Source organism: Typopeltis vanoorti, chromosome 8 (genome assembly GCF_054136105.1).
Source record: "Typopeltis vanoorti isolate ZY-2024b chromosome 8, IOZ_Tvanoo_1.0, whole genome shotgun sequence".
Classification (NCBI taxonomy): domain Eukaryota; kingdom Metazoa; phylum Arthropoda; class Arachnida; order Uropygi; family Thelyphonidae; genus Typopeltis; species Typopeltis vanoorti.
The window spans coordinates 138,195,842-138,221,872 of NC_143556.1; the positions used below are offsets into that span (position 1 = coordinate 138,195,842).

The window sequence follows — 26,031 nt, forward strand, 5'->3', positions numbered from 1 at the left end:
CTCCCACTTCCATTAAAAATTAAAAGATCCCAAAGTACAATAACATGTTACAAATCATTTTATTATACTGCACATCAAGAGGAATATATATTAAAATAAAGAAAAAAACACAAATAGTAAAAAAAACCTTATTTTTATTCATTTCCTCTGAAATGTTCTGGCTTTCATTACAGAAAAATCTTTTATGATAGCTTCTAAATCTAAATTGCTACATATTTCATTTTCTATACTTAATATGGATAAATTTTTTAATCTTTCTTGGGACATACTCAATCATAAGTGATTTTTTATTAATTTTAATTTTGAAAAGGATCTTTCTCCAGAAGCAACTGTTAATGGTATTGTTAAAAAAAAATACGTAAAGCTATTACCAAATTTGGAAATAACGTTTTTAAATCATTTTCAAATATAAATTGCAAAATATCTAAACATGTTGTTTGTGGTTTTCAATAATCTTTAATAGTATCTAATTCATTGCATAAATTTAGGGCATTTATATCAGTTTCTTTTCTGGTGTCATTAGATAATTTATTTTGTAGATCTAGACAATATTTCATTCTTGTTTCTTTCAAAACAAGAAATAAATTAGCAAATTAATATTAAAACTTACCTTCTTTAATACTAACATAGATATTTACTAAAAATCATCAACTCTGTACTATGAGCACACAACTGATTATGTTTATTCTCATGGAAAGGCTTAGATGTTGGTTATGCATTTTCACTATATAATTTAAGGAAATTACAACGTATTAGGATATACATTAAATTAAATTTTAATATATTTCAATATTTTCAAACTTTAAATTTCAATAGTTACAAACCATATAAAAAAGTGGCATCCCTGATATGCTCTACTAAAGACCAACCTCCCCCCCCCCTAGACCTACCTGGTGTATACCAGGTCCCTTGCAGCTGTAAGCTGTCCTACTTTGGCCAAACAGGCAGGACAGCAAATATCAGAATTTCAGAACACAAGGACTACATCCGGTTTCACCAATACAGCCACTCTGGTCTTGCTGACCATGCGCTGGATACCTGCCATAGAATACGGTGGAAGAAAGCCAGGATAATACACAGTAGCAAATACAGATATGAAGGCTTTTCATGGAATCAACTTCAGCCCTAAAAAAAGGATCCAAACCTCAACAAATTTGGGAAACCTACATCAGAAGACCTTCAGCCCAATCGCCCAAGAATACCAACATTGCCCGCTAGAGGGCACCATCAGGACTTTAGGAGAAATAATAGCTTCAGACTTCTTCCTCATTTACTGTTGTGTTGTGCCTGCGTGCACGTGTCTTGTTCTTAAGTTCTTGAAAATGGCAACATGACGTTGCCGAAATATTGAAATATATTAAAATTTAATTTAATGTATATCCTAGTACGTTGTAATTTCCTTAAATTATATAGTGAAGATTATGTTTATTATTAATTATTTTCGAGAAACACAACTCTACACTATTCTAGGTTAAGTAAGACGAAAAAATGCGGAAGAAGCTTACTCAAGTAATTTGGAATAAATTAACATAAACATAAGTCCCTTATGTTTATTTTCATGATGAAAACAAGATATCTCATTCCATTATGTATTTGTATATTTATATTACCATTCTTATTATTTATTGTGCATACAGCCATTATTACATGCACCCACTGCACATTCTCTATTTTACTCCTAGAAATTTTGTTCAGTGTGCTGAGAGCAGTGATTAAAGTAAGTTATTGAAGCTTGTACCATTTATTTAACTACTCAGCACCTCACTGACATCTCTCACATTCGAAGGTGACAAATATGCACAAACAATTCAGTGTATTATTTATTCCCTATTTTTTATGAACGTGTTCTATTATACCGCCCCTAAATTGTGCCACCCGAGTTCATTGCACCCTAGGCCTGTACCTCCATATACTATGCAAGAACCGACATTTCTTCATATTGCATGGAGGCAATAACTGTTTCTATTCATGAATATTCATTCTACTGCTGGAAGCTAGGCCTTTTTCTTGTTTCTTCAGTTCACTACTCTCTCCCACTGAAAGTGGAATGGATGACTGATAATAAATGATGAACAGAGAATTCAGTACAAGGATTTGATATAATATATCTGTTCTGCTTAGTGCACTAACAGAGAACTAATCCTCAAGCCTGCAGTATTTTTGCTAATAGTGCAGCTTAAGGATTACTGTGATGTTATTTCTTGGCCCACACATGTTTATCACTATGCATTTGTTTATAACAGCTGAGCTCAATGTATAGATTTAAATTTACTGACGAGCTCAAATGAAAGAAAGCATGAGAAAGTGTTATTTGGATAGACAGTTAGTCTTCAATTCATGATGGAGGTGACTTATAACCACTTGTACTTCTGATGGCGAATTCAGCACAAGAATTTGATATAATTTATCTGTTCTGCTTAGTGCACTAATAGAGAACTAATCCTCAAGCTGCAGTATTTTTGCTAATAGTGCAGCTTGAGGATTACTGTGATGTTATTTCTTGGCCTACACATGTTTATCACTATGCATTGGTTTATAACAGCTGAGCTCAATGTATAGATTTAAATTTACTGAAGAGCTTAAATGAAAGAAAGCATGAGAAAGTGTTATTTGGATAAACAGTCTTCAATTCATGATGGAGGTGACTTATAACCACTTGTACTACTGATGGCATTTCAATTAACACATTCAACAGAATACCACCTCATTCTTGTGACAAATGAACCAGGGTGTTATTGCTGTCTTCGAGGCATAGCATTTAATTATGGACTTTACAACCGTGTTATAAATAACTCTTTTAATTTCCTGACGTTTCAATCTTTATATTAAGATCATCATCTGGAGCATATACAAATATACAGGATAAGCTGAGTTACATTACATACAGTAAACTAGAGAAACAATGATTTAATCACAGGTTATTCTATGACCTCTAGTGAAAAAAAAAATTAATTATTTAGAAACTACATCAAGCTAAATTCTATTTATGATAACATGAATAAACATTCTTTCTTACGGATAGTTTTCTTTCAATAACAATGATGTCCTATTTTTAGCATTACAATTGTTATTTTTGATTTAGGATCCTAGATTATCTACAGTCCTGTTTATAGTTACTCTTAGAGAGGAAGGTTCCATGGGCCGAATATATGCCTTCTATATGTTTGGGAATTTTAGACCATCGTTATTGTTCAGATTGCAGTGGTTGATAATAATCTCACAGGCTTCTTTAAATTTACGTTCATACCGTGTTTTAGCGTGATGTAGACAACTAGTGCTTTTCCAGTCAATTCTATGTAAGGTGTTCAGGGCATGATCAGAAAGGCCAGCTTCACCATAATTATTATATTTAATGTGTCGTTTATGTTATTTTTGCCTGATAGGAATTGTGTGTCCTGTTTCCCTTATATACATGGTATGTTACAGGTGCAATAAATACGGTATACTCAAGAGTGGGCCAGTGGAGGGAATGGGTCCTTGGTTGAGTTGAGTAAGCTTTTTAATTTTGCAGGAGGTTTAAAGGTGGCTTTGAGGTTGTATTTTTATAGGATTCTGTTTATTTTATCTGATGTCCCTTTAATGTAAGGAATGGTTATAGTTTTATTGCAGTCTGGTTTGTCTTCATTTTTTATTGAGGTCTTGCAAAGAATTTTGTTAATAGTGTTTTGGCTGTAAAGTATTTTTTTTTTAAAGTATTGCTGATAACTTTAAATTCGTCTTTCAGTGCTTGTTCACTGGAGCAGATCTTCAGAGCCCTGTTTTTTTTAGAGTATTAATGACACCTAGTTTTTGTGTTGGGTGGTGGTAGGAGTTTGTGTGTGCATTGGCCAGTATGTGTCAGTTTCTGGTAAACAGTGAAGGAAAGATTGCCAGAAGGAAAACGTGGGACAAGCGTATCTAGAAATGGAAGCATGTTGTGTTTTTCAATCTCAATTGTGAACTGTATGCGTTTCTGTTGTTTGTTCAGGTGGCTAAGGAATGTGTCATGTCTGGCAGCCATGGGACCAGATCACGAAAACATCATCAACGTATCTAAGCCAGATTTTGGGTTTTAAAGGAGAGGAATCTATAGCATGTTGCTCAAAATGTTCCATATAAAAGTTAGCAATGCAGGGTGGGATAATGGCTAGCCCATGGTTGTGTCTTCTTTTTGTAGGTAGAAAGCATTCTGCCATACAAAATAACCTAAACGTAATACATGTGCAAAGAGCGCTGTGATATCTGGAGGGAATTTGTTCTGTAAAAGAAGGATCGTGTCATTGATTGGGACATTCGTAAAGAGGGCAGAAACATCAAACTGACTAATAAATCATCTTTTTCTAATGTAATGTATTTGATAATGTTTATGAAGTGTTGTGTGTTTCTGATAAAGGAGGGGGAACTCCTTGAGTGTTGCCACCAATTTCTTGGCTAAGTGATAATTTGGGCTATCTGTCACTTTGACTATCGGCCGGAGTGGTGTGTTTTGTTTGTGTATTTTTGGTAACCCGTAAATTTTTGGGGAACGAGCGTAGTGCAGAAATAGTTTTCTGACGGTATCTTTGGACCATGTAGTAATTGATTTAAGTAGTTTCTCTGTTTTCTTTTTTATTCTATTGGTTGGGTTGTAGTTAACGAGTTGATATGTATTATTGTCCGAGCTAGCAGATTCATTTTTTCAAAATAAGTGGTTCGGCAAAGTTCAATAAAGGTAGTTCCACCGTTTAAAATAACGGTGGAACTACCTTTATCGGCTCTAGTTATTACAATGTTCGGATTTGATTTCACCACCCAACACAAAACTGGGTGTCATTAATATTCTAAAAAACAAGGCTCTGAAGATCTGCTCCAGTGAACAAGCACTGAAAGACGTGAAAAAATGGTTACAACCAAAACACTAGTGTTTTGGCTGTAACCATTTTATGTTACATAACATCTCTGTGGATAACATAAAATCCACAGAGATTTTATGTTATCCACAGTGAACGATAACAACCAACCAGAAGCAAGAAACAACAGGAACCACCAATTGCCTGCAGGTAACAGTAATGCAGTTAACCTATCCAACCACGCTTTAAACAAAGACAAACTCTCGGTACTTAACAAAGGTCTAAATTTTGCCATAGCACCAAGATCAATAAACAAATAATATTGAAAGAGGCTTAAGATTCATCCCAAATAACAAAGCAAGACAAAATAAGTTTAGAAACCGCCAACATTTTAAATCATAACAAAACAATAACAAGCAACTTAACGAAACACGAATTAACAGCTGTGAAATCATTAAAATCAAATCCGAACATCGTAATAACTAGAGCCGATAAAGGAAGTGCTACTGTTATTTTAAACCGAAACCACTTATTTAGAAAAAATGAATCTGCTAGTCTCGGACAATAATACATACCAACTCGTTAACTACAGCCCAACCAATAGAATAAAAAAGGAAACAGAGAAACTACTTAAATCAATTACCGCATGGCCGGAAGATACGTCAAAAAAATACTTCCGCACTATGCTCGTTCCCCAAGAATTTATGGGTTACCGAAAATACACAAACAAAACATACCACTCTGGCTGATAGTCGAAGAGATAGGTAGCCTGAATTATCCCTCTTTAGGAATGTCCCAAATCAATGACACAATCCTTCTTTTACAGAACAAATTCCCTCCAGATATCACAGTGCTCTTTGCGCATGTAATATCTGGAAGGAAAATTTTTGTAGGTAGAAAATGCTTTCTACCTACAAAAAGAAGGCACAGCCATTATCCCACCCTCACCTCCTATTGCTAATTTTTATATGGAACATTTTGAGCAACATGCTACAGATTCATTTCCTTTAAAATCCAAAGTCTGGCTTAGATACGTTGACGATGTTTTTGCGATCTGGTCCCATGGCTGCCAGACATGACACATTTCTTAGCCACCTGAACAAACAACACAAACACATACAGTTCACAATTGAGATTGAAAAACACAACATACTTCCGTTTCTAGATACACTTGTCGCACGTCTTCCTTCTGGCAATCTTTCCTTCACTGTTTACCGGAAACTGACACATAATGGCCAATATATACACAAACTCCTACCACTTGGTACTACTGAGGGTAAGCAAACCCTCACTCTTCTGGAAGGAATATAATAACTTGCAAAAATGCAGAATCAAATAGCGTAACATCTGACTGTATGAATGGCATTTGGAAAAAGGTGCTGAAAATATATATGTTCAAACATTTACAAGAGCCTGGAGACGAGATACAAGAGAGTACTGATAGCTTAACTGTTGGGATTGACATATAAAGAGGGAGAGCACTTGTTGAAAGCTGTGGAAGAAGAGCTCTCAAACAAACAAAAAAAAAGACCTTATAGAGATTGAAAAAGAGGAAGAAGCAGAAGAAAGGGAGGGAGGGAAGCAGAACAAGCAAGCTCCCCCAAAAAAAAAGGTTTCAGTGAAAAAAAAAAAAAAAAAACTGGTGGAGGCATTTGCCACTTAATAATGCAGTTGTTAGAGGAAATGGATTCCAACATAGAGAGATTTAGCAAAGTAGAAGAATGGTGCATGCTGTAATTGCTTGCTACAGAGAAATTAATACAGAAAATAAAATCTGTGTAGATTAAACTGGACATAATGTTCAAATTTTTAAAGAAGTTCACTCTTGCTGTCACATCAACCTCTGAAGATAAGCCTTCCAAAAGTTATGTATTTGGCAAACCATTCTCAGAATGCTTTCTTGCAATTTCTGTATGTCAAGAATTTGTTGTTGATTACCTGGCCTCCCTTGCCTCTTCTGATGAATTGCCCACTTAATAAAGCAGCACCTTTGAAGAATTACTCTTGCTTCATGTGTTTACATCTCATGATTTTACTGATAAGTGGGAAGCACTGTACTCTCATTTCATCATTTATTATAGTATAGTACTCTATACAGATATTTTATGTTACAATTAGTACTCTGTATTATTTTACTATAAATGAAGAGTAAAATTAGTTAAAAAATACAAGTTCAAAAAAACATACCTACAAAACAACAAATCACCCAACGTTTCAACCTTCATTTGGAATAAATGTGTGTGTATACCGGATGATGACCTCAATATGAAGGTTGAAACATCGGGTGATTATTTTGGTTTGTATTAAACTGAAGTTTTACTATAACATGATAGTTGTTGCCATAATTTTTAATATTGAATACTGATCACTGTGTAACTATGAAAGAAAAGATAAACTTACTAACATTTCTCTGCATCTTCAATGCACAATTATAACTGTGACAAACACACAGCACTAAACTAATGTCTTTACATGGAATCCTTTATGTGCCAGTTAACCACTATGTTAATTTGGATTAAATGAAGGAAAACATCAATACTACTCAGAAATCAATATAGGTCTATTGAATCAGCCATGAAGCACTCTCCCAACCTCAACAAGTGTGGTTGCATTAATTTACCAAAGCTCTGGGAGACTGTCATTTTGAGGCCTGATAGCCTGACTTCGCCAAATTAACTTTATGGTTATATGGCCCGCAGAGGGTGACAGGCATGTAAGGACATCAGTTCAGTTTCAGTTATATTATGAACTGTTCTCCACATTTATTTAGTAGAGTGCTATGTGCTTCTCACAGTTATAATTGTGCTCTGAAGATTGTTGTGTAGAAAACCAGTGAAACGTTAGTAAGTTTAATAAATGATTTTCATCATCAAATTTCTGTCATGAACCCTCAAGGGTTGTATGGGATATGATAGTACTACATGAAAAATTTACATCATTACTACCTATCTACAATTTTCCTCCAAATCAATCTGTTACATGTCAAGACTCCAACATCATCAGGCACGTTTTACCATATCAAACCACCAATATTTTGGTCTTCCACTAGGTCTTTTTCCTGCCAACCTGGCAGAGAACATTTGTTTTGCTAATCTTTCTTCTCCCATTCCATTTAAGTCACCATACCACCTGAGATTAGCAATGTTAAGCATTCCTGAATGCTGACAATATCAAGTTTTTTAATAATATCCTTTTTTTTAATATGATATAGCCATTGATACCATCAATTCATGCCCCTAATCTTTCTCAGGACTCTCATAGCTGCAGTCTCTAGTCTTTGGTCAAGTGTTTTACTTCTAACCCAGTTCTCACATCCATAAGTTAAAACTGGTTTGAACAAATTTAGTGTTTGACTAATTGCTCTCTTATTCCATATAAATTTATTCAACTGACTTCCTACCATACTAGCTTTGTTGATTCTGTTGTCTATTTCCATATTTAATTTACCATCTTCACTAAAAAATCATGCCTAAGTAGTTGAAATGTTTTACTTGTTCTATAAGGTTCTCCATTCACAATGCAGTTAATATTTTCAATGCTTCTGCCTATTTTCATTGTCTTTGTCTTACCATATCTATTACAACATTATTCAATTTAGTCAGGTAATCTTCAGACTTGTAGCAATTTATTTAGAAGTATAACAGCATGTGCATAATGCAAAGAGCTGACATTAATACCTCCAATTTTGATATCAGGTTTAATACCACTTTCCTTCATAATGTGATCCATATAGATAATGAATAACAGAGGGGATAATGTACATCCTTGTCTGACAGCAGATTTAACATTAAACCATCTTCCTATACTTCCTTCAATTCTAACTGCTGACTTATAACTCAAATAAACATTTTAAGTATTGCTTGATATAATGCCCCACTGACACCATATAACTGTAGCGTTTTGAAGAGCTTTCTCTTGACACCTTGTCATATGCTTTTTCCAGATCTGCAAAACTTAAATACAGATCTTTGTTATATTCCTATGATTTCTCAACTATTTGTCGTAAAGTGAAGATCTGATCATGACAGCCGCTATTTGGCCTGAATCCAGCTTGTTCTTCAGCAAGCTTATCTTTGACAATCCTTCTCAACCGTTTCTCAAGTATACTTGCGTAAATCTTACCAGGAACAATCACTAGAGAAATACTTCTGTAATTCTCACATTCAGTTTTATTTTTATATATATGGGTACTATGAAAGCTCTACTCTAATCATCTGGAATTCATCCTTCTGGCCAGACCCTCTGAACTATGCAGTGCAGCCACTAAGACTTTTATAACTCCATACTTCAGCATTTCTCATCGAATATCATCTACTCCTGCTGCCTTTCCACATTTCAGGCCTTTGATGGCTTTTTTTCTAGTTCAACTATGGATATGTATTTCTGACTTCAACTATGGATATGTGCAGTCACATTCCTGCAGTCAGGGATGTAATCACACAGTTTGCCTGTGCATTCACTGATTGTTTAGTTTAGCAATTTTTCAAAGTAATTACTTCATACTTCAAGGATATCTTTTTCTCCTGTTTTCATGTCACCTTTATCATCTCTAATTCCTTTTACAGCATTCTTTGCTCCATTTCTGAGCTTCAACAACCTCTAGAATATCTTGCCACCTACCTGATATTTATTTTCTATGTTCTTACCAAAATCTTCCCATGACTTTTGTGTAGCTAGTTTTACACAGTATTTAGCTTTCTCACACATGTGTCTGTATTCTCTAAGAGCACAAGCTGACATATTTGCCAGGAATGTTTGATATGCTTTCTTCTTTTCCTTCACTGGGTCTTTAACTTCCTGTGTCCACCGTGGAGTTCTGATTTTTCTATCCTTGCAGACAACCTCACCACATGCCTCTCTGGCTGAATCAATCAGTGTTTTCTTCAGGGCTTGCCAATGAATCTCCAAGGTTCCTGTTCTCAAACTCTTTCATTTTTTCTTCAATAATATTTGTGTATTTTAGTCTACAGTTCACATCTCAGATCTGAAAACGTTTAATTGCTTTTAAAACTTTCTTACATGTTCTTCTTTTCAATATGAATTTCAATTTTATTCTGCTCAAGACTAAATGGCAATCACTTCCAATTTCATATCCACTATACACTCTGGTGTCCTGCACCAGGAAGAAAATATCACTATCGACAATAGCATAGTCAATGAGACTTTTCTTATTCCTTGCCTCTTCTCTCCATGTGAATTTGTGGACATTTTTATGCTGGAACATTGTATTAGTAATAACCAGTCCATGTCCTGAGAAGAAATCCAACAGGTATTTGCCATTATTATTACCTTTGCTCTTTTCTCCAAATTTCCCAAATATTTATGTATGTCTGACAATCATTTCCTACTCTGCTACTTGGATCTCCAACAAGGACCAACATTTCCTTTTTCACTGTGTCAGTTGCTTTCTCTAAAGCCTCAAAAAATTCCACCACTTCTACCTTAGGCCCACATCACTTCTACTTGAGACTGCCTGCCATTCAAGAAGACTAGCCTCATATTTAATGTTGAATACTATGGCTACTCTTTCTTTTCCTTGATTGTCATTGCCTGAATATAACATTTAGTATTTATTGCTCAGAAAGATCTCACCAGTTTTTGTTGTTTTTGTTTCAGTCACTCCTATTATGTCGATATTCTGTCATGTTGTACCATCATTCTATATTTTGGTTTAAGCCAATAAAGAATACAATTTGGTTGGCTAAATCCCAAATTGCCAGCCCATCCTCGTTTGTTCAGTATCTAGGTAGATATCTAACAGGGTGCACCACTGGTCGGTTCTTCACATTCCTTTAAAGGCTATGTGGAGTTCTCCTCTTAATTATACAGCTTTGACCTTTAAGCACCGCATACATGTTTTTCTCTTTTGGTATTGTTTATGCTGTGAAGTTCCAATATGAGTATTTTCACATCAGTTCCTGTCACAGCAACATTTTCACTTGGAATATTGATGATAAAAGTAGTCAAAACTTGACTATTTTGTTTGCTTCTGTCAGCAATTACCACAATCAACATTTGGTTAAAGTTAACCCTCTGTAGTCATTCTTTCTTTTACATGCCACATAATGAAAGAACTTTCTGGGATTTCCTTTATCCTGTTCAGCTTATTTCTTCTCATGATCTAATTTGATGAGCTTAGAAGGCATCCTGAAATAGTGCCATAGCACTACCTCAGGTTGTGTTCTAAATTCATTATAATCAGCTGCACTGCACTTCCACACATATTCCTTCTTAACCGAAAATTCCACATTTGGCACTCTTCCCCAATCAGAAGTGATAAGGTTAACTTGGTTATGGATAGATCTTCTGATCCTATGACCAGATTCAGCAGTTTCAAACCTTTTCTCCTCCATCACATCAAGTAATTATCTCTTAGTAAGCAAATATATTTCCTTCCTGCCGTATGTTGTTTTCTCCTTCCAACCTATGTTTCCACAGTTGAAGTTTCTCATCATAATTACTTGACCTGCACTCATCATGCTAATTTGCTACTTCATGCCTTTCACATCTTCCCTTGCACCCTCTGGCCTATAACAGCAACTAACTGTATTGGCATCCATCTCAAACCAGACTGCTTTAAATAAACTGTCTTACACATCTCTGTCATTCTGATGATCTTTCTTACTTTTTTTCCCCCCTTAAAATACTATACCTCCTCACATTCTCACTAATGTCTATAACTTTAGATAAGGTTGTACCTACCAATGTGAAAAACTCATCTCTGTTATTCCTAGTACCTCTGTCATTAGTATATATAAACTGTATTATCCTATCACCCTTAGGAATCATATAAAGGGCATAACATCAGCATGACCAAATGCAGACAAAAAAGTCAGAAAAGAGAAGTTGGAAGGAAGAGAAAATATCCAGCTCTGCATGTTAACTCCATGATTAGATATGCACTTGATGAAAACATTACAAAATTATGTTTTCCCTGAATGAAGATTAGAGACTGTTGGTGTTGTCTGGAATTACTGCCAAAGCAACTAAGACTATGAAGCTTAGATATCTGTAAACCGTGTGAGTTCTTCGGGTCAGTATGCAAATTAAAGATGTAAGAAATGTCACCAGAATGCAAGAGAGGAAAGTTAAAGAACAAATAGGGAAAGATTTGAAAGGTGGCAAGTGTAGGGATAGAGAAGGCAGGAAAATATTACTGAAAGAGGCAAGAGTACAGATTGAAAGTTTGTTGCTGTGATAGCAAATGAGTCAATCCATTGGAATGGTATACAGTTTATAGATGTATAGAGTGATAGACAAAAGAAATGGCACATGAATCATGCACATTGAAATGAATTCGGAGTTGGACATGCAGAAAAAGCATTGATCAGAGAGAGAGAAGAGAGACGATAAAATCACAGAAACCATTTATTAAGAATGAAAGAGGGAGGTTGGGGGTATGTATGTGTGTAATTTCTGTAGTTACTGAAACATGCATTGTCATCAATAGGCCCAAGAGAGCATAATAAATTCAAGTAAATGCCTGAAGAAGGCATTTCTGGAATTCATCAGTTTGACTTATGTATATGTTCATTACATATATTATTATTATTACTACCTTCCAAGGAGTCAGGTACTCATTGAGGAGACTACATACTTCCCACATCAGCCACCATTCCTTTTTGTGAATACATTCATACTACCTGCATCACCACCTCCAAAGGCAAACCTTGGAATTGTGCACTGCTCGATGACAGAAAAATTTAATTCGTATCCCTTTCCTTATTGCATTTATTTCAACTACTGTGGATGCTCTCATGGCCTCTCCCCACCTTCTATAAAATGAAAAATTCCACCTACCAGTATCCTATATATGATCCTTTTAGAAGTTTATATATTCTATCATATCACTTCGCTTCCTGTTTGCTAGTAACTGCAGTCAACACATTCTCAATCTGTTTTCATAATCTACATTCCACAATCCAAATTTCAACATTAATACTCACTTTTGCACCCTCTCAGATACATCAGCATCATTTCAGACAACAACAACAACAGACTATATCTACACACAATTGATCAGGTGAGGAGTCATATCAAAGTCTCGTAAAGAGGCAAAATGAGTTCCTTATCTTAGCATGTCAATGTTTGTTTTGGCATTGCAATTACCCTGAGTTGTGTTTGCATATTTTCTATATGGCCCCTGAACTTCAACTTCCTATCAAATTCCAAGATCTTTAGCCTAATATAGAAAATATGCAAACACAACTAGCATAATGCCATAACTTTATTTACTTAAACAGAAATTACAATCATTTTCACATGCCCATAATTCCAGTCAACTCAAATAATTTTACATGTTCTACAGTCACATTCCTGATTACCCTGCCTATCTTTGCATCATCAGCAAACAGCTGTGTATGTTTCCTGCCAAATCCTTTCCAATGCCATTCATGTAAAGAATGAATAACAATGCACCAAGGACTTATCCCTGGAGTACATCGCTGGTCACCTTAAATCTCAGATTCACACTTTCATACATCACTTTTTTGATATCTGTCAATCAGCCATCCTGTTATCCAATCCCATATCTTCCATCTTATGCAACAGCCTTCCATGATGCATCCTGTCAAAAACCTTAGCAAATTCCAACAGTATCATGGTGTATCTATTCCCTTGTGCAACTCAATGTATTATTATTATAAAATGTGAGCAAGTTACTCAAACATCACCTTCCCTTAGTAAATTCTTTCTGTTGACTGCGAAATATATGCGAAGTATAGATAACCGATACTCTGTCAACCCATTTTAGTGTATAAGCTCTTTTTAACTTTTAAAAAGTATATTATCTGACTATTTATTATCTTCAAATACACTGAAGTGCACACACACACACACACACACACACACACACACACACACTGGTCAGATAATGTATTTTAAGGCCATGATTGATGTACAATATTCTACATTCATAAAGTGAAATGTATGGTCAAGCTGGACTGTGAAAAAAGGGCAAAGCCTTTGTTATAATTAACAAAAAAATAATAATAAATAAGCAAAGGACAAAAAGATTTCCTTAATTTGGATCTAAAAAAAACAAGAATGGAAATTATCAAATAAAAGAAATCTAAGTATAAAGAAAGTAACAGGAAGAGATAAAGGAGGGGTATTCCACAAATCATCCCAAGGATGAAACAAAAGCAACAGAGGAAACATAATTATGGAATATCATCTATTACCATGCTATAGTGTGAAAGGTAAATCTGTTTTAATGCTCCTGTAAAATAGATAATTTTTTATATATTATATAATATACAAGTGTTTTATTGTATATTAACCATGCTACTGGCCAAGACGTCTATAGACATCAAGGTTATCATGGATGCGAAGTGCATGTTAAAATTGTAATACCATTGATGTTACATAGAAATATATGATGGATACGAAGCGTATGGGGATGTGTATTTGATCCATAATGGCCGGTAGGGTGGTTAATGATAATTTTCATGTCTTTATTGTTTAGCAAGGGCAGATTTATGACTGTACAGAAATGTTTTGTGACAGATTGGCCTGTCTGATCACAGTAAATGACTTACAATTATATGAAATACTCGAAGTAGCATTAAAGGTTGCTCATTATCCTTTGGAGATGGTAACAGAGAGCTGATTCGATTAATAGGTTTAAATGTGGTTGAAAGATGAAATTTCCTAAGGATACAAGCAAGATGTTCAGAAGTGCCTCTAATATAAACAGATTTATCTTCTGTGGAAGTCATCTCTTCTTTTGGAATTAGAAAAAAAAAATGGCTGAAGACTGTTTCAATAATTTTCAGGTTGTAACCATTCAGAGAAGAGGTTTACTTGATTGCAGAAATTTCTTGTTGAAGAGATTCTGATGAAGAAAACAGACAATTTGGGCTCTTGAAAGGCATTTAATAATACAAAATTTCTGTAAGGGGTGATGCATGCATAGATGTTTGCTGAATTTGAACTAAGGGATGTTACTTAAAAATGATTATTTTTAAGTAACTTTCTCAACCATTTATAATAATGTTATTGATGAGTTAGAAAAGGATATGGAAAGGATATTCCATGATACTTTTGGAATATGCTAAGGCTTCTCACAGAGTAAAGCATGAAAGACAATTCAAGAAGCTGGAGGATATGGTACTGGACTATTAGCTGGATAACAGGATGGCTAACTGATAGATATTGAAAAATGGTTGGTGTGGCAGATTTCAGTATGCCAGATTTAAGTGACCAGCGGTATACTGCAAGGATAAGTCCTTGACATTATCACTTAATCTTTAAATTAATGACACTGGTAAAGATTTGAAAGGGAATATAGAGCTGTTTGCTGAAAATGTAAAGATATGTAGAATAATCAGGACTGCTACAAACATGCAGTATGATTTGAATAGGCCAGAATTGAGGGCATGTGAAAATTGATATTGGTTCAATGTTAGTAAATATAAAGTTTACTGTGTAAAAAATACACTGGTGTGAAGATATATCGAATGGTGTATCATATAAGTGGAATTATAGTAGAAGAAACTGATAAGTGCATAGTCTTATCAGTTTCTTCTTGTAATTTTAGTGGAGAGGAAGCTGAAGTTCAGGAGCCATATAATAATAAACTTCTCAAAGGGTTGTACAGGTTACCAGTTGTCAGAGCTTTTCATTGAATGAAGGGTGAGAAAAGGATGAGGATGCATTCATGGAAAGTGAGAATGAATGCAGTCAAGAAAGGGATTAGAGCCAGATTTTTTTTGCTCATACAGTGGCATGTGATTGGCATGGCTTGTCTTTGGAGGTGGGGAGTGGCAGATAGTATGAATGAATTCAAGAAAAGGATGTTCTTCTTCTCTCCTCAAGCTAATGGTTGGTAGGGTAGCGATGCTTTTTACTAGAGAATAACAGTAGAACAAGGTGGTTTCCCACTGCCTTCATAATAAGTATTTTTTTTTGCCTGTACATATGTGTGTGTGTGTTCACTGGGCAAGTTTGCCTGCTTTGAGGGATGAAAAACCGAGTTTCAGGAAAAAAAATCTTCCACCTCCATATGAGATTGGTAACTCACCTTTGAGTGAAAAGTCCTGATAAAGGTTCATCATATCATGTCACATTACACCATATCAGGTCTTTTCAACCAAATGGCTCCGACAAATCTAATTCAGCTATGGATTCTAAGAAATGATGAAAGTTAGATTTTTTTTCCTCACAGAGTGGTGCATGATTTCAAGAAAAAACATACAGCTGGTGTAACTGATATGTAGCTTCCCTTGATCAGTAACTTACTTCCTGGAGGGCAATAGGAGCAATAATATATATGTAGCTGTTTTCAAAATCTATCCATACTTACCAATATCAGCACAAAAGTCATCTGATCCAAAAACAATACCATCCAAAATAAATGGACCATCCTGTGAAAGTTCCACAGCTCGCCTGCAAATATCCTGAAGATTCAAGAGAGACTGTGCACTTTCAACAAAGAGAATGAGATTCATCTTGTCAGGAAGGTGACGAGACTTCAAATGATGCTTAAGTTGCTCAGAAATCTAGAAGATAATTAAATATATATATATATATATATATATATAATAGTCATTAAAAAGTAAATCAAAATGAAAAAAATTCAGAACAACTGATTTATGTAATTCTTCTTTGTTGTTTGTTCTGAAAGCAAAATCTAACGTTTTACTTTTTTTTTTAATATCGGTGTCTTGTATTGGAATGGTAGTATGAATGTGAGCTTTACAGATAAGTCATTGTTTTGACATATAATTCATGATATTTTTGATAATCACTGGTTGAAGTATCCTTGTGTATGACTGCATGATTGTGTACATTTTTTTAAAATATATTTAAACCATGAATGATACATAGTCTAATTAATGGCACCAATAAGAAGGAGAACAAATGATAGCCAAGACGTAACTGTTCAAGGGGTTTGACATGGACAATTTTGACAAATGTAGTGGGGAGGGGCTGTGTGCACTATGCATTCATTGCCAAGAGAAACTGGATTGTGCTATGAGAATGAGAGTGGAGAGAAAGTGTGTCATAATGTTTTGAGTCAGAAATGATACTTGTCAGAAGTGGGAAAATGAAATAACAGAAGTTAATGATAAAAGCTGTAAAATTGAAAGTGTTGTCATGAATGGAGTTCTGGGCTTAAATGACAGTGAAAGAAATGTAAAAGAGAATATAAATAGAGGTGACTGAAACTAGTGGCAAGATAGCACGTGTGAAAGTTAAATCAATGGACTGTAAGATAGTGAGCATGAAGGGTAGTGAGGATGAAAGTGTAACTAAACTGGTAGGGATAGTGAAGAGAAGCAAGAAATTAATTCAGGACATGAAAGCAGAGTTGGTGAAGATAAGGCAAGAGATGAAGCAATTGCAGAATGAAACAAGGAGAATAACAGGTATATCTGGAAAAGAGAGGAAAGCTGGAATAAAAGATGGCAGTGTGAAAGAGGTGTCCAATGATTCAAGAGTGGCCATGTATAGAGATTTGATTATTAGAGGTATGATTAATGAGAACTGGCATAAGGTTTACTTTCCAGAGACTGAAGCATTAGATATGAGGAAGAAGTGAACAATAGAGTTGATAGCGGTAGAGGCACAAATGATCTGGATGGCAACAAGGAGGATGTAAGGATGGATATCAGAAGTGTGGTAGAAAACATATTGTTGCACATGTATGATGATGATGAACTGAGACAGCGAGTGAGGATTATGAATGGGATACTAGTGGAGTTGCATGAAGAGAAAGGAATTGATTTTGTTAATGTGTGAGATGGATGGAGCTATATAAAACAGATGCACTAAATGGATTTGGTGTGAGTCAGTTGGAGAAACTGTTGTTGCAAGAGAGAGAGAGAGTAATGACTGAAGTGAATGGAAGAACTGCAGAAGCAAGAGTTGATAGGGATGACATGGAAGAACAGTCAAATAGGATAGAATAGTTTGTGAATGTAGAGCAGCATGAGTGAAAAGAATGACAGAAAGAACACAACAGAGTAGTGGGGGGGGAGGGAAGGAGAGCATGGACAAAGAGACACTGTATGAGAAGAACAGATGATGAATATAGTAATGTGTATGGGTGGGTTGGTGGATTGTGATGACCAAGGATGTATGGGATACAAACATGTCTGAGAAGAAGTGTAAGATTAGTGATGATGGAGAAGAATAGCCAAGGAGGGGGAGGGGGGGAGAAGTATGAAGAAGTCATATCCGAGGAGTAGGTTGGTGAGGCTTATTATAGAAAGATATAGGCTAATATGTACGTATACGAGGGTGGTCTGAAAATTTCTCCGCCTAACAATGAAAAAACGAATTTATAATATCATTATTATTTTTCAATGTAATCACCCTTAAGACTAATACATTTATTCCGGCAATGCTCCAGCACCATTATCCCATCTATATATAGTAGTTCTCAGTAAGTTCTGCAAAATTCCCCTCTAAAGCTGCAATCACCTTTTGATTCGAAGAAAAACGTTGACCAGCGAGGAAGAGTTTTAGTTTTGGGAAGGCACAGAAGTCAGAGGGAGCCAAATCTGGGGAATAGGATAGATGTTCCAACAATTCGTAGTGCAGATCCCTTAATTTTCCATTGCCAAAACACCTTTGTGGGCAGATGCATTGTCCTGATGAAAGATGATTTTTTTTCTTCTGAAAACCAGGTCTTTTCTCATTAAGTTTTTTGTCTAGTCTGGTTAAAAGATCAGAATAATATTCTCCAGTTATCGTTTTACCCTTTTCAAGATAATTAATAAACAAAATGCCTTTAACATCCCAAAATGCCGATGCCATGACCTTTCCTGCTGATGGAACTGACTTCGTCTTCTTTGGCATTGAACAACCGGCTTCTGTCCACCGTTTTGATTACTATTTGGATTCTGGTTTGTGATGGTGAATCCAAGTCTCATCCACAGTAATAAATCGACACACAAAATCAGTTTTATTCTTGTTAAAACGCTCCAAGCACAGTTTGGAGAGTTTCATGCGAGTGCATTTTTGATCTGCTGTGAGCAAGTGCGGCACCCATCTTGTGCAAAGCTTTATTATTTGCAATTCTTCATGCAAAATACATCCTACACATTCTTTTGAAATGCTTATAGTCTCAGCAATTTCGTGCACTTTGACTCACCGGTTATTCAATACCATACCATGCACTTGATCAATGATTTCTGGTGTTGTTACACTTTTTGAATGTCCTTCACGTGGATTATCTTCAAGGCTGGTACGGCCACATTTAAACTCAGCAGCCCATTTCTTAATTGTTGGAAACAAAGGAGAAGAGTATTCATAAACTTTTATTAACTTTGAATGAATTTCTTTTGCCGTTAAACCTTCTTTTACAAAGAATTTTATAACCGCACAATACTCAATTTTATCCATTTCAAAGGATACAGACAACACTTTTACTTCAGACAGCTGTATAAAACAAACTACTTGATAGAATGACTTGCAATTTCACATGGATGCTTATGACAGATGTACCAACTTAGAAAAAAAAAATCTTGCCGATAGTGTTACCATCTATGGTCGAAGCCAAGAACTTTTCAGACCACCCTCATATATTTATAAATGCCAGAAGTATTTCAAATAAAGGAAATAAATTGTAGCACTAATAAAGTATATTATTACTATTATTATTATTATCTGAGACCTCCATGGAGTCAAACACTCACACGAGAGAGGCTATAAATCACCCAAACCAGCTGTGACACCTTCCCTTAAATTCATTTATACTAGATGAACTACCGTATTTTCCGGTGTATAAGACGTACTTTTTTACCTTAAAAATTCATCCTAAAAATTAGGTGCGTCTTATATAATGAAGGTAAAGATTGTTTCCTCTTTTCAAAGTCATACGCACTCCCTTTTATGTTCCAAGATCTTTGTAGGCGGTTAATGGTACAATCAAATTGATGCGTGACCTTCACGTGACTTCTAGTGCATCATTGGCTAAGAACTTGGCATGGTCAGAAGGAGATTTTGTACAATTTGCGTAAAGAAAAGTGTGTGGAACGTGGAAAAATTGCGAAGTGGCCAGAACTAGAGACCGAAGTAAGTTTTGAAATGGGTGCAAGAAAATCGGCAAAATGGCATTGCCATTTCAACAAAAATGATTCGTACACATGCAGTCAAAGTAGCCTGTGAGCATAACATTGAAGATTTTAAAGGTGGTGCATCATAGTGTTACCGTTTCATGAAATGCAGTGGATTTTGTATGCGTACAAAAACAAAAATCAGTCAAAAAATGCCAAAAGAATATGAAAACAAAATTATTTCTATATTATAAGAAATTAATGATGATAGAGAAGAGATGACAGTGACATGGGTTTTGCAGGTTTTTGAAAGGTCAGTTTACTATTAAAAATTACCAATTATTTTATCCATTTTTTTTTTTGAATCATACTTTAAAGTTTAGGTTTTTTCCAGAAAATTGTATTAAATTTCTTGGGTGCGTCTTATACACCGGAAAATACGGTAACTACCCCTAAAGCAAAAAATTCCACTCACTCACCGCTTTGTGAGAGAAAAACTCTTACCCCTTTTTTTTACTGCGAGCAAACTTAATTTCCATGGATATTCCCCACCTTCCATAGAATGAAAAATTTTATCAGACGATATCCTATAACACCCATTCAGAAGTTTATAGACTTCTATCATATCGTCCCCTCTTTCCCCTGTTAACCAGACTCTGTAATCCACATACTCAAAATTTGACCTCATAATCTAAATCCCATAATCTGGATATAATCTTTGTAACTCTTCTTTGTACCCAGGATTATTGTGCACAGACTTGGGAGACCAAATCAGTGCATAATAATCCAGGTGTGGTCTTATCAAGGCCTTATAAAGAGGCAAAACGACTTCCTTATCCTTACATATTAAGGTTCACTTCAATATTGCAAGATCCCTAGCACCTTTCTTGTAGAATATAACTCCGCTAATATAATACGCCACTAGAAATCTCTTCATGCCAAAGTGTATGACTTTACACTTACTAACATTAAACTGATAGCCATTTTCACTTACCCAAATTTCCAGCCTATTCAGATCATTTTGAAAGTGCTGGATATCATAGAATCCTTAATTGGACTGCTATGTTCACATCATCGGCAAATAATTGCACAGCTCCTGTTAAACCCTTCCTAATGTTGTTAATGAATAAACTGAAAAACAATGGCCCAAGAACTGAACCATGAGGTACACACTGGTTACCTTAAATCTGACAGATTCATAGCCACTGTATACCCCTTTTTTGATATCTATCTGTCTCTGTCAACCATCCACTAATCCAAGTCAAGAGTTTATATTCCAATCCCATGTTAATTTATTTTTAACAGTATTGATGAGAACACAGGCTGATAAGAAAATAATTACTGTTTATTAACTTATCTGCTGATATTTCACTGGTATTATATCCAGCATCTTCAGAGCACAAAAACAGTTTGTCACAGTATGCGAAACAACAATCTGGTATAACAATGGACTAGTTTAAACAATTGCAATGGACAACACAAAGACTAAAGTACTAATTAAGCACCATCTATATTGAAAAAAAAAAAAAAACAGAGAGAAAAAGCAGGTATTAATTCGATCTTAAAATGACTCTCTCCAAAATTTTAGGTAAATTTATACAGCCATACTTGAGGTTTGGAGTATCTTCTTTTGATTCCAAGAACAATTTCTCTGACATATGACTTCTGAGTAGCATTTTTGGTTTTTCTTTGTATTGTCCGTTGCAACTGTTTAAACTAGTCCCATGTTATACCAGATTGTTTTTGTTTTTCGTACAGCGACAAACTGTTTTTGTGCTCTGAAGATGATGGATATAATACTAGTGAAATATCAGCAAATAAGTTAATAAACAGTAATTATTTTCTTATCAGTCTGTGTTCTCATCAATACCATTAAAAATAAATTAACATGTACGATGAACACATAAGCCTTTCCATGCAGTATTCCAATCCCATATTCTCCACTTCATGCAATAGTCTTTCACGTGGTATCCTATCAAATGCCTTAGTAAATCCAACATTATCATAGGGTATCCATTCCTTTATCCAACTCAACCTTAACATTGTTATAAAATATGAGCAATTTGCTAAAACATGTCCTTCTGTTATTTTTTTATACTTTATATATTCCCTCTTTTGTTATATATATAGTATATTAGCTATTAAGTCTACCGGCTGTGCCTTTGTTAATAATTATACTATATACTTATGAGGTGATTTATTATATAAATCTCTTTTACTAACAATTATTTTTATTTTGACTCCGAGTGTCCCTATATGTTATTGTATTGCACAAAAGTTCACTCCAATTGGTGCAATGACTAACTCTCTCTTTCAGAATCCAACTAATCATTGACTCAAAACCAAGTACAAAATAAACACATTTAATAAAACTAAAACAATACATATACACTTCTAGCAATAATACATAACTATAACTACAGATTATATGGATCCAAGGCCTTATTTAAAAATATAAACTTACTCTTAAGACTAAACACCTTTTCTTTCACAATCACAAAAAAAATGTTCATAGTCTTTTTCTCTTTCTGTTAAGGCTCTTTTCCAGAAGTTATACAGCTCTGTACTTCATTTTCAGAATCCTTTTCATCAATCAATGTAACACACATAAAAGTCTTCTTGACTAAATCTTGTTTCCTTTTAGTAGCAATACTCATCAGATCAGGCATCTTTAATACCTATAAATCTTCTTAATCAATATATTTTCTAAACATTCACTTTCAGGCATCCTTAATACTTTTAGATCTTCTTTATCAATATTTTCTCTAAGAAAAACATTCACTTTAGAATGTAAGCAACAAGTTCTTCTTTCATTCACAATACTAAATGACAGTCTTAACTATTTCCACTTTAAAAAACTTATAGTTTCAAGATTTCTTTTTATTTCTTTCTATGTATTCCGAAAAAGGAATAGTGGAAATAATAAGTTTCCACTATTCCTTTTTCGGAATACACTATAAAATTTCTACCGACTGCCACATACAAAAAAATCAAGTTCCTTCCAACTTGAATATTTACCGGCCAGTGTTCTAAAAACTTCCGAACACTCTCTTGTTTACAACCATTACTTGGATACGCAACGCTTCCCTTGTCAGCTGTCAATCACACATCAAATCCTCTCCGGGAGCATGCGCACTCCACAAAAGTCAGAAACTACGCACTGCAATAAAATGGCTGACTCGCTGTATCCATTAGCGCTAAGAGAAAGTCTTTCACAAAACACGAAATTCAACATTTTTAAACCACAACAAACTTTCTTATAAGTAACACAAATATTCAGTTTAGTAAGTACATCAATATTTTTACTTCTTTACATGTTACTTCTAATATAACATTTTCATAACAAGCACATCACAAGTGCAGACACTGCGTGTATGAAAACAAAACTAACAAGCATAATTAATACGTAAAAATATTCAGAATTTTTAATATGATTATTTTTACACTTCCTTTAGTAAACCCATGCTGCTTCTTACAGAGTATAGCTTGTTTGTCTACCCATTTCTTATCAACTTCTCTAATATCTTCACTACCACACCAGATACTGATAGGTCGGTAGTTAGTTAGACAGATCAGTTTTTGCACCACCCTTGTACAATAGAACTATTGTACATTCTTTCCATTCCTGTGGTATCATTCCTGAGAAGAGACTCAAGTAATACAAACAAGTGAAAGGCCTAGCCAATTTGGCTGAACATTCCTTCAGCAATTTTGTGCTGATATTCCATCTGTCCGTATTTACAAATTTCTTATCCAGGTTATGCAACTGCTCTTCGACCTCATTTTCATGCACCTCACTCTTTATCCAATGTAGCAGTAGTATTGTGTGTCATGTTACATACACCTGGTTGATATATCTTAGCAAAGTGAGCACTCATTCACTGAGCAATCTCATTAGCTTCTGACACTAGAGTACCATCTGCATTCAATAAAGTTATTCTTTCACATTCATTATTTCTTTTTCTTGCAGCATAATGATAAATTCTTTTGGATTACCTTTAGCCTGCATAGCCAATTTCTTTTCATACTCTGAGTTAGCTTTTTGCACAATATTCATTACTTTTTGGGCCTGCACTTTATATATTTCATAACTCCTCTCACTCTTATTTTCATGATATTCTTTCCACATCATCGTGATCATCTTCTTGTGGATCTCTTGCTTAATAAGGTTGCACATCCTCACTCCCAACCTATTTATTCTTTGAACACCTGGGATACATTCAGATACTGCCTCATTGAAGCACTTTTTCAAAGATTCCCATGCAATGTCCATTCAGTAAATTATACCATGGGACTAAAGATAGTATTCTCCTAAGTTAATCATAATTTCTCAGCTTTGTAGTTCAGCATGTAACTTGTTCTAATGGAAACATCAATAGAATTAGATATTTTCCAAGAAAGCACGGCATGATCACTGTCACCAACTGGTGGTTAAATAGCCATAATCTCAACAGATGAATAAATCTAACACTTTCTGACCTCAAATTCCTTCTTTCACATGCTGCTTGAGAAAGTTGTCTAGCAACAATTCAATGAATTCCTCTTCATTCTTATCATGAGATTTCTCTTCTACTTAATCCATTTTTAGATAATTAAAGTCACCCATGATGGTCACTCATTTAGTACCCATAAGGCTAAATTGGCAATGCATTTCTTTGTCCCTGCAACTGAGCTGCCAGGTCTGTAGCAACACTCCCACCATATATTTTATTCTGTTAGCCTCCACTTCACACCAGATAACCTCACACTCATTGCTACATGGGATATTGTTACCATCATTGTTTTGCCGTTTCTACTGTAACTGGAGTTAAGTCATGTGATATCATTAATAGTACTCCCTCTCCTCTCCTATCTCTTCTGTCATTCCTAAAAATAGTATACCCATTACACTTGATCCCAATTACTATATCTGATTCTGATAGCCAGGTTTCACTAATGCTAATAATCTTAAGCCACATCATATTCAATAAAGCAATGAACTCAACCCCTTTGTTTCTCTGTTTTATGTCTATACACAAATGCTCCTGGCATTTGTGTATAGACATAATATGTTAAAAACAGATTCTCTCTTAAACAAAGAACTCTATTATCAGAGCTACCTTTAACTCTAATGGTTATAATACAAAAACTATTGATAAAATAATCGATAATTATGGCCTTCATCTTAACAATCATCAAGAAGAAGTTTCCAGAATTTGTCTTCATTATGTTAAACAACTTTCAGAAAAAAAATAAAGACTTCAACAGATTGACCTACAACTCTTTCCATCCAGTTCGTAAACTAAATACCTTTTTTATCTCAACAAAAGATGAATATTCTCCTCATTCTTAACCTGGACTTTACAGAATCTCCTGCTCTGGTGGATTAATCTATTACTGATAGACTTAAGAAAGAAAAAACATTGACTCACAACACTGATCATTCTACAAATTCATCTTGAAGAACATCAGAAATATATTTCAATTAAGGAGCCCAATAAATTCTGTTCACTAAGCCTATCTACAAAACACTAGAATTCAGTGGAACAATACCCAAGTTCTACACACAAGATATTTTCTTCTAGAAAGACTGTACAAAGAAAGCTGCAAAGCATGCATTCACAATCCCAACCATGACAAAAGCAATTGCCTTTAACTTTCCCAACTTTGAGACACTATCCTAACTAATACTAACCATTTCCATGTTTCATAAATTGGAATTAACTGTTTAATTTAAAAATATTTTATTAATTATTTTATTTTTATTTTTTTCTTGATATCTATTAATGCAGACAGAGTTATTCTCCTGTAGTCGATAGTGCATGTAATATCACATGCTTTCAATTTAATTCTTGTTCTCTCTCTTTTTTAATTGTTGTTCACCGATTACATCATTAGTGAACATATATTGTTTACTGATGATGTACTGTTATTTTCAGTATGATAAGTACTTTCATTAAAGTTAATTACTGTGGTTATTCATAATAAAGCTTAATAGTATAATATACACCAAGAGGAAAAATTACATTTATTAAACTCCACTCTCCTCTCTCTCTAGAAAATGTCTATATGGAGCATTTTGAAAACCAAGCTCTTAACACAACCAAAAAAGTTTGAATGCATATTGATGATGTATTTGAGGTTCGGCCTAATGGTCTAGATACATTGGATACGAGAGTGGTCTGAAAAGTTCTTGGCCTCGACCATAGATGGCAACATTATCAGCAAGATTTTTTTCT

The 26,031-nt window shown here is 34.7% G+C and overlaps 1 protein-coding gene across 3 annotated transcripts in view; it reads right to left on the reverse strand.

Annotated features, from left to right (window-relative positions):
* Positions 1-26,031, reverse strand: part of LOC150104378 (citramalyl-CoA lyase, mitochondrial-like) — a 284,487-nt gene that overhangs the window by 109,407 nt on the left and 149,049 nt on the right. For all 3 annotated transcript variants that reach the window (XM_090396962.1, XM_090396963.1, XM_090396961.1), the window contains one exon: positions 16,114-16,309. In XM_090396962.1, coding sequence (XP_090253088.1) covers positions 16,114-16,309 — 196 coding nt within the window. The remainder of the gene's footprint in view (positions 1-16,113; positions 16,310-26,031) is intronic.